General features: G+C 32.8%; 2 protein-coding genes across 2 annotated transcripts; one reads left to right on the plus strand and one right to left on the minus strand.

Moving 5' to 3' along the window:
• Window positions 1-1,774: 1,774 nt before the first annotated feature.
• LOC113863082 (WPP domain-interacting tail-anchored protein 1-like) lies at window positions 1,775-6,142 on the plus strand. The gene is made up of 5 exons (XM_027496497.1): window positions 1,775-1,918; window positions 2,088-2,631; window positions 3,036-4,021; window positions 4,732-4,836; window positions 5,687-6,142. The coding sequence occupies exons 2-5, from the start codon at window positions 2,127-2,129 to the stop codon at window positions 5,885-5,887; spliced, it is 1,797 nt and encodes a 598-aa protein (XP_027352298.1). The 5' UTR covers window positions 1,775-1,918; window positions 2,088-2,126; the 3' UTR covers window positions 5,888-6,142.
• A 1,463-nt stretch (window positions 6,143-7,605) lies between these two features.
• LOC113862559 (pentatricopeptide repeat-containing protein At3g02330, mitochondrial) lies at window positions 7,606-10,281 on the minus strand. Its single transcript, XM_027495638.1, has one exon. It carries the CDS (start codon window positions 10,279-10,281, stop codon window positions 7,606-7,608), a length of 2,676 nt encoding a protein of 891 aa, XP_027351439.1.
• Window positions 10,282-10,698: the final 417 nt, after the last annotated feature.

Here is a 10,698-nt window from a genome sequence, read left to right on the forward strand (position 1 = left end):
ATAAAAAATTGAATTATTTTGAGAATTTAATTTGAAGAAGAAAATAAAACAACAACAAATTTTTTGATGTGTTTATTATTATAAAATTTAATAAATTCCAATTCCATAATAGTTCATGACTAAATAATAATGTATTTTTATATAATTAATATATGCCATTTTAATTTTTATTTAATTATGGAAACATCAATCAATGTGATTTGTGGTGTTGGTCACAAATGCAGTCATTACAACACGAATAGAACATAAACATATTATAAGATACTTTAATTAGGTCACTCTTTAGATTTGACCTTTTGCAATTGTTCGAAGAATTATTCTCTAATAATACCACAAAATATGTTAACATAGCTTTAAAAATTAAATTTATACTTTTTATTAAAAATTAAAGGACTAGAAATGAATAAGTATATAAATAAAGGAAAAAAAAATCTGCTAAGGCCTAAGTCTAAGTTTTATCTTTCTGCAGATCATTTAACATTCATTCCTTATTATTTTTTTTCAAAAATAATAAGTAATTAAAATAATTTAAATATAAATATTGGAAAAACACAACCGTGTATAAATGTGTGTGGTCTAGATTAATTTAATTAAAAAATAAAAACAGAAAAATTAGCGGCGAAGAACGTCTTATGTTTCATAATCATTTCATTAATCGATTATTTTACTGAATCTGAAACAGCTTTGTTTGATGGTGAATCACGATGACTCAGGTAAGTGATTAATATTTTTCAACTTTTTTTATTTATTAGTATTAATATTTCATTGGGTCACGTTACGCCCAATATAACAAAGATTGATGACACTTATTATATTTTAAAAGTTTTAATTTACCTAATTTTAACATTAACAAATGTCTTAATGGAATTGGTCGATGCTAATAATTTTAATTTCATAAATTATTCTCTTTTGTTGACATGAAAGCTCTTAGTTGACACACACCAACGGTTTTTAACAAATATTAGTATGAAATTTTTAATGTGTCCAAAAATATATAATAAAAATTTTAGTAAATCGCAAGTATTTTGATAGAACACGTAACTATATGAATTATGAAATGATGTCAGAATTCAGAAGGTGATTCAATTTAATTAATTTAGAATAAGCTTTTTTTTCTTTTTCTTTCACATGCATGTTCATCTAATAAATGAGATTATAGAACACTTCATTGGCGTATTTTATAACACTCTACAAGATAAAAATTGGATTTTATTAATTTTTTTGCCGTATTTATGAAAATAACTTATTGAACAACTTATCAAAAAGTTGTTGAATTTTATTTTATTTTATCTCAAATATATGATATTTTACCAAACTTATTAATAATTAATAAATATTTTACACTTCACCTTAAATTTAGTTCATGTAATAACTTCATTCATCATCTTTGGTGACAAAGAAACATACATATATTTACGACAAGATAAATATTACTAATATATTTTTTAACACACTGTTTTTAATATATTTTTATTATTAATTAAAATATATTAAAAAAATTATATATATCTTATTTTTAAATTTTAATTAATATTTCTCTTACTCATAATTTTAAATTTTGTAACTGAAAATTAAAAAATATTAAAACAAATATGTTACCAATATTCCTCTCTGCAAACTTGAAATATTTTAACACATGTACCAAAATAAAAATAATTCTAACCCAAATCACACCCCAAAAACAAAACATCGGGGTTTGTTTGGTCAGAAAAAAGTGATTCACATATTTCAGCCCATTAGGCTTAAGTGGATAAAAAAACCACAAAGATGAAACGCTGCGTTTCATACTGTGGTGCAACTGTGCAATGCGAGTGCATGGTGTTGTGATTAGGGCGCGACCGTCTCTATCATCGGAATTATGCAATCCAAGGATCCAAACTTTGCATGATTCTTCTTCGAATTTCCCATTTTGCAATTGGTATGATTCCATTCCTTTCAATTATTTGGAATTCTAACGGTTCCTTCAAACCTTGCATTCTCCATTAATTTTCCTTTTTCCTTTTTAATTTGTCAAAATTTTCCCCAATGTGTTATATGCACTTTGTGACTTAAACTTTCTAAATTTTGATACTTGGGTTCTCTCCCAGGTTCTAGAACAACAAGTGTTGAAGTGTTAGATTGGAACAATGGACACTCAGAGTGATGAGGATAGTGGCGATGTTGATGTTGGAGGCGTTTTATTCAGTGGAGAAGCAATTGAGGATCTGGGTAATGAAACCACCGCAATGATGAACAGGCTTGAATTGAATCTGGCATGTTTTTCTGAGAAAGTTGCAAACTTGAGCATTTTTGTTATGCATTTGGAGACTCTTGAGGTTGAATTGGAGGCATTGGTTTTGGATGAGGAAGACAGCAACAACGTGGACATGGATTGTGTTGGAAAGTGTCTGGAGTTTGATCTGTTATGTGGGGTGTTGGGTTCTGTGGTCAGAGAATTGGATGGGTTCTTGGAAACCCTTCATGCTGATATTGCTGATGGTGGAGAGAGGGTGTCCTCTTGCAATCTATGGGAAGACAAGTTGTGTGGTTCTGAACAATGTTTGAAGCAATCTGAGGAGCAGTTTTTGGAGATTAAGAAACAATCTGCTAGTTTTCAGAGCACTTTGTCTTCTTATAAGAGGGAAGAAAATGGTATGTAGAAGATCTGATTGATTCATATATTTATGAAGTTTTTTCCTTTCCTTTTTTGTTACACTGATGATTATTTGGTTTTATTTATTTTGTGTTTTTGTCGTTTTTCATTAAGTAGTTAGAAAAGGGTATTTATAAATCTTTTTATGCTTGTCCCATTATCTGGGGTCCACCTCATTTTCCACGTGAGTTTGTTTGTGTGATGCAGTGGGAACTCCTCTCTTGCGTTAATGAATTTCTTCTTTTATAAGGGAAGAGAAAGATAGAAAGAACTTTGAAAAAAATTGAATTGACTGGCTTAAAATTGCTGCTTTTTGATTAATGTGTGACCAATAAAATATCTTTATTTGAATAATTATCTATTTCTGATAAATATTATTTTATTATTTTTTAAATGACATCAGGTAATGTTGAAGAGGGTGAGATCATGAGAGAGGATGATCAATCTTTAAATGAAAACACAGTAATAAACATGCAAACAATTGAGCAACAAAGAAATATTCTTAGGATGCTAGAGAAATCTTTGGCAAATGAAATGGATCTTGAGAAGAATTTCAATGACTCAAGGCAAATTGAAGAAAAGCTAAAACAAAGGATGGCTTCTTTAGAACAAGAGCTAATTCTCGTGGAGGAAGAAGCAATTGATGTTTGGGAAAAATGGTTTGAGGCAGATAATGCACGTGAGATACTGACAGGAATTTCAAAAGACCTGTTGGGTAAACTCCAGATTTCCCAGTTCAATTTGAATGGTTTAAGTCAGCGTGAATGCCAGCTACTGAATGTGAAGGCTTCCGCAGATGAATATCAGAGACAGTATAATATTTTGTGTTCTGAAATGAGAGACATGGAAAACCTTATTGTTGAATTGAAAGAAAATGCATCTAATGCAGAAAATCGGGCTAATACTGCAGAGGCTCAGTGTCAATTATTGAGAGAGACTAATGATGAACTCAACAAGCAGCTGGTTCTTTTGAAAGATGGTGGTGGCAAATCTGAGAGGGTAGAGTCACTTGAGAGGCAGCTAAGGGAATCTGACTTACAGCTGCAGCATGCAGTAGCTTCTGCCGAAGCTAGTCAAGAGAAGCAAAGTATGTTGTATTCTGCAATTAAAGACATGGAGCATGTGATAAAAGATCTTAAGTCAAAGGTTTCTAAAGCTGAGAGTCGGGCTGACAGTGCAGAGGAGAAGTGTATCATATTATCTGAATCTAATGCTGATTTAAATGAGGAGCTAAGCTTTTTGAGGAGTAGATTGGAATGCTTGGAGGGATCATTGCACCAAGTGGAGGAAGCAAAAGTGGCAACTGCAAAGGATATGGGGAAGCAGGCCAAAGTTTTCAAAAATTTGCTAATGCAGCTGGCTGTTGAGAGAGAGCGCCTTAATAAGCAGGTAAAGACCCAGCTTCTGAATATTATTTCAGGCCAAAAAGTTATAAATCTGTTTCGACCTATGATATCAGGACTTGTTTATAGGCTGCTAAGTCTGGTTTGCATGATGTTTAATTTGAGCATTTCTTGCTCATAAATCAACAGGAACAGCTAGGATTTCAAATGGTATCAATTGATCTGCCTAGTATAATAGTGGAATGTTGTATGAATATAGCTATATATGAAACTATGCAATGCTTTGTTTGGCGGGACCATTTATGAATAACAATTGAACAATCACATTGTTTTTTTTTTATCGTCCTTAATCTTTCAGCTTTCTGCCTTTACATTTTGACTAGTTTCACATCTGTTTCATGTATGGAGTTGTTCCAATTTATTTTAATTTAGATGTAGATCAAGTTAATTGAAAGATCAGAAGATGAATATTTTTCTGTAGTTTACTTGGCTAATGGGGTGCATAGGGTTTTCCGTTTCCTTTTTAAAAAATTTAAGCTATCTTCATTGAAGTAGGGTAAAAGGAAGAATAAACATATTGACTTTAAAACAAATCTGATTGAAAATTTTGAATCATGTGCTGAAAATGTGAGATAATCAAAATGGATAATCTTTTGGTCTTAAAATCACAATTTTAGCTTGAAGGTAAGCTGAATTTGTTGTTGGCTTGATTATACCAGTCCATGGTTAGTTGAAATTTTTGTACTTTGTCTGCAGTTGTCTTTCTTAGCAAGTGAGAACAAAATCTTGGTAGTGAAGCTAAAACAGACATATAAGGATCCTTCTCCAGCAGTCAGTGTGTCTTTGGCCACTGACCATGAGGTTGGTACTTCATTCAGACTTTATTAGCTTGTTTTTTATTTGTACATGTGATTTATATGCAATAATCTACTCACAAACAAACAAACAAAGTGAATATAATACATTGGGAAAAAAATTTAAATGTGTGCACAGGCACTAGCTATGCCGTTTATTAGGCTCCTTGCTTATGTAAAACATTCTTTATATGGTAGTCTAAAGTTGTCTTTGGCTTAGAGATGTGCCGGTAGGATATGTCAAATTGTCGATTTATCATTACAATACAAGTGCCTTATACGTGTAACCAACATTTTACGAAGATGAAAAATGCTACCTCTTTTTATTGGTTACATGTACTTTTAGAAAATGTGAAACACTACTTGGTTGGCATAAAATGCCTGGTTTTGTGGTTAACAAAGTGTGGTGTATGCTATCTCTTCTGTTTAAATTACTGCTTTGATTTAAGTTGTTACTTTCTCTTCCTAACCATTGAAGGCAGGTAGAAAATAAACATAATTACTGTTATGATTTTATCTTGTGTTAACACCTGCTTCTTATTAAAATTCTGATCCAAAGCGTTAGTCTTGACATTGACATATAAATCTGCTTGCTTGTTCTCTTCTAATGTTTCCATTCTTTCCTCTATATTGTTATTTAGTTTATTTTGAGAGAAGTATTATTATATTATATTATACACACTAAAAGAGCAAATGTAACACTTTATCATTGCTGTCAACTTACTTTCTGAACTTAATAACGGTTCACTGATATGAGCATTCAGATAAAAGAGGATTTAAACATTTAAAATAAGCACATATAAAGAAAAATGTGTACAGAGCAAAGTTCTAATATTGCTTCTATATTCCTTCCCCAGGTGGACAAGAAAAATTTATCTGCAAATGATAATGAAGTAAATATTGCAGATTCTATGCCAGATGCTGGAACTATGAGGAGAATAGATGCAGGTGTTCTTAATGTTAGGCACATAATATTATCAGTGCTTGTCTTACTAGTTTCAGCTATGGTTTATCTGTATTTCAAGGATGTGGATGTGGATGTTGATGTCAGTCCATGAATGTATTGTAGAAATTTATGCTTTCTTTTACCCTTGTTTTTTTGGGATCTAGGATAGGAGGGGGAATTGGGGAAATGAGGTGTGGAGGGATTGAACCCCCAACCTTTAACACCACAATGATGGGTGAGTAGGGAAGGTGCCACTAGGTTACAACTGTCATTGACATTGTAGGTTGTAATGCATGTCATTGTGTAGTAATCAAATTTTGTTGTAACTGAGACTATGATTGTAGGAAATAATAATATTCGTTCCTTTTTATCTCTTTTAACAAGTTTTTGAGACCATACTTTTCCTTTATAACAATATATATTTATATAAAGATAAGATCTTTTTACACTAGTATAAGAGTTTTTAGATTTATACTAATGTAGGAAGATCTTTTCTTTTATATATATATATATTAATTTTATTAAAATGGATCTTTTGATTAATAATATTTTTGAAAATTAAATTTTTAACTAAGTTTAATAGTATCTAGTAATTTATTTAGTCAACTTTACTTAATGAAATAATATTTAATTATTATTATTTACATAATTTTTTATTTTTTACTAGTTAGTACAAAATTTATAGCATTAGTGTGTCATTAAAGTAAAACACATATTTTGTTAAGATATGATCTATCATTTATGTAAGATAAACATTGTTATTATACAAATATTAGGAATAGTGATGCAAACATTTAATCTATTTAAAATAAATAGATTTCAATAATATTAAATATATGGTTGATACATAAAAGTATGGTTAATCAACTTAGAATGATAATAAAACGTTAATAAAATATTGATTGAGCCTTTTTCAAATAAGGTGAATCAGTTACATGGATCAAAATATGTTATGTTTTACTGTAACTTATATCTATTGACAAACTATTGGCCTATAATCTTTGTTAATGGTAATATGAATGATAATAAAAACAAAATCAGAATGCATGTGCTTTCCTCATTTGTTTGCCAATATTGAATAAAAGCACTGACGCCAATATCTAATATAAATACCAATAACGTCCCGGTTGAAGGAAGGATGGAGATTTATGTGTATGCCACAAGTTCAATCTTGATAATATTTTCAATATATATATAGAAAGAAAAAAATCATCCACAACAAATTGTGATTTTATTCCATTTGCAACTTGTTAAATTTGTGTGCTAGAGAACGCGCAGTATAGTATCAGTGCTAACAGTTCCTTCCACTTAAAATTAGTATGACTTGGATCTATACCAGTCTCATTTGCTGGCTGCATGAATCTGTTCATAAAATCCCACTGTATGAAAATGTGTATCTGGCTATGAATCACGTGAAGAGCCTCTGGAGAATCTATTTCAACTTAATATCACATGCTTTTTTCGTTTTAGATATAAATTATCATATGCTTGGATCCTCTCCTCTACTTCTTCAACCATCCATGTATTTAGCTCACAATGAATCTACATGGATGATGAATAATATATCCAAGGTGATAAAAATGCTGGATAAGCCAACCAAAACCATTGGTTGTCCCCCAAGAGGCCACTATAGCAAGCCAGACCCAGATTGACACAAGCAGTCCCATCCATCTTGAGGGTATAATTAACCCAAGCTACATTTCAATGCAGGGAACCTGGACATCAATCTCGGAATGTGAGACTGCACAACCCAAGCATCAATCAGTGTAGGGGAATATCCATTAAGCCATAGTAGGCAGTGATTGGAACCTTTCCTACATTATTAAGGTATTACCTCACACTACAGACTGTGGTTTTGAGCCCCTCATAAGAATCTTGTTCTTCCACCTCCTCATCAAGCATGAAATCAATATCTGGAACATACCCAGCCCACTTCATCTCATCCACAAGTAAATGAGTTTGCTGATATATCTCTTCAGATCTTGGATGTGCCTTGTCTCCAACAAGAAATGCATGTACCTCGTCTCTTACCTCAATCCAGCTACAACCTGGCTCCTTCTTTAACTTACAGTGCTTCATTATACTTCTTATTCTTGCGACCTCACCCCACATCCCTATGTTAGCATATACATTTGATAAAAGAACATAAGCAGAAGAGTCTTGAGGGTCCAACTGCAATAAAGAATTGGCTGCTTTTTCTGCAACTTCTACATTCCCTTGTATCTTGCAATTACTGAGCAAAGTTCTCCAAATGACATCATCAGCTTCAAAAGGCATGCTTTCAATAAGCTTCAAAGCTTCATTTACTTGACCCGACCTCCCTAGTAGATCTACCATACATGAATAATGTTCCATCTGGGGATCTAAACCATAGTGACTTTGCATTTTCTGGAAGTAATGCAGCCCTCTGTCTACATAACCCATATGTGCACAGGCTCTGAGCACTGAAATAAAAATTGTGTGATTTGGTTTCACATTCAAAAGCTGCATCTTCTCAAATAATTTAATGGCATCTTCTCCTAGACCATGGTATGCATATGCACATATCATGGCACTCCAAGTCACGTAATCTCGCTTTGGTGCCTTCTCAAACATTAGCCTGGAATCCTGCATATTTCCACACTTTGAATACATATCTACAAGGGTGCTGGCAATATACACATCTGAATGCAACTGTAGCTTTAAGGTTTGAGCATGAATCTGCTTTCCAAGTTCGATAGTTGCCATATTAGCACAGATATCAAGAACTGTAGCATATGTGAAGTTGTCAGGTATTACACCCATTTCAAGCATCTGGGAAAAATACCTCTGAGCATTTTCACTTTGCTTTTGGGATGAGAATCCTGAAATGATCGAATTCCAGGAAACAGTTGTTTTCTGTTCCAGTCTGTCATGGATCTTTTCTGCCTCCATTAGCATTCCACACTTGCAATACATATCAACAAGGGCACTGCCAACAAACCAGTCTAACCCCATCCCAGACTTAATAATTCTTCCATGGATCTCCATGCCACAGTTTAATGCTTGCTGACCAGCACATGTCTTTACAACACTACCATAAGTAAAATCATCAGGTTCCATTGTTGATTGCAGCATTGATACAAAAAGAGAAAGTGTTTTCTCTACTTCTTCATTTTGCTCATGAGCAGCAATGATTGCATTCCAAGACACAGCATCCCTTGTTTCCATCTCATCAAATATTAAACAAGCATCCATCAGTGCTCCACATTTGCCATACATGTCTAAAATAGTGTTTGCAACACAGATATTAAACCCTAAACCACATTTGACTGCTAATCCATGTAATTGAATCCCCTCCAAATAGCCTTTGATCACTGAACAAGCGGTTAAAGCACCAGACAGACTAATTTCGTCAAAGCCGAGATAAGACTTCTGCAAAGACTGAAAAATCTCTAAAGCTTTTAGACCTTGATCTTGCCTAGCATATCCAACAATAATGGCATTATAAGATTGCCGAGTAGGATTAGGCAATGTGTTAAATAGCTTTCGGGCATCAGATATTCTGTCACATTTTGCATACATGTCCAATGTGGCAGTTCCAACTATACTATCATATCCAAAATCAGCCTTTAGTGCGTGACCATGCAACTGTGTGCCTAATTTAAATGCAGACAACCCAGCACAAGACCTAAATACGCTGGCATAGGTTGATTGACTCACCCCCATACCTACTTTCAGCATATCTTTAAACAGTTTTAATCCCTCAACAAACCAATCATTCTGAACATAGCCTGCAATTACAGCACTCCAACATATCAAATTTCTTTCAGGCATTTCACGAAAAACCTGAAAAGCATCATCTAGTTTCTTACATTTTGAGTACATATCTACCAGAGCACTACCCGTCACCACATCATTCTGAAAACCCATCTGAATTGCAAGGCAGTGCACCTGAAGCCCCAAGCCATAGTCTTCAATACCAGAACAAGCTTTTAAAACAACAGCAAAAGTAGCATAGTCATGGGGAATTTTCAGTGATCTCATCTTGACAAAAATTTCAATTGACTTTCGATTAACACCATTCTGTAAATAACAAGAGAGCAAAGAATTCCAGGAAACCACATCTCTCTCAGGCATTGAGTCAAATAAAGACTGTGCAAACCCCATGTTTCTAATTCCTGCATACCCAAATATCATAGTGTTCCAAGAGATTATGTCCCTTTGGGGCATTCTGTCAAACACCCTGAATGCGTAGTCCATATTGGAAGTTTTGCTATAGAATTGAAGTAAACAATTGGCAACATAGATGGTGGGCACAAAACTAGTTACAATCATCTGGGCATGGGCTTGTTTGCCAGGATTCAGGGTTTTAAGGCTGGAACATTTTTGGAAAATATGGGAAAATGTTAATTTCTGTGTGGGGTTCATTTGGGTTAAGGAAAGAGTGCAAAATGCATAAGGTGGCAAGGTTTTGATGAGTGAGTTTAATGGAGAAGAATTGAGCCTTGCAAGACAAAGGCCACAAGACACAGTATGCTGTAACATCTAAAGACTATTGTAGTACCATGCATGCATTGGCGGGATTTTCACACTTCAAAACAAAATTAACAATTGTTCTTCTAGTAGTTTTGTTTCCCTTTCCAAGTGGTCTTGGAGAAGAAAATTCCAAATAATTTGAATAAATCTAGTAAAGTTTTCTTTAAATAAAGATAAATCAGGCTTAAGAGAAAAGGTAAATAATTAACATTTTTGTTTGTTCGAAAAAATAGCATCACTTGTTCATTTTTTTTTGTTTAATTGTGTATTTGCCTATATATTTTTTATCTTATGTAATTTTAATTACTCACGTTAATTTTTATTAAATGCTAATTTTTAATTATTCTAATTAAGTCTTTTATATTAAAATTTTAATAATTAATTAAAAATATAATAAGTAATATATTATTGATTTATATAAATTAA

The sequence above is a fragment of the Abrus precatorius genome, unplaced genomic scaffold (genome assembly GCF_003935025.1).
Source record: "Abrus precatorius isolate BTA unplaced genomic scaffold, Abrus_2018 Scaffold3, whole genome shotgun sequence".
In the NCBI taxonomy this organism is placed as follows: Eukaryota; Viridiplantae; Streptophyta; class Magnoliopsida; order Fabales; family Fabaceae; genus Abrus; species Abrus precatorius.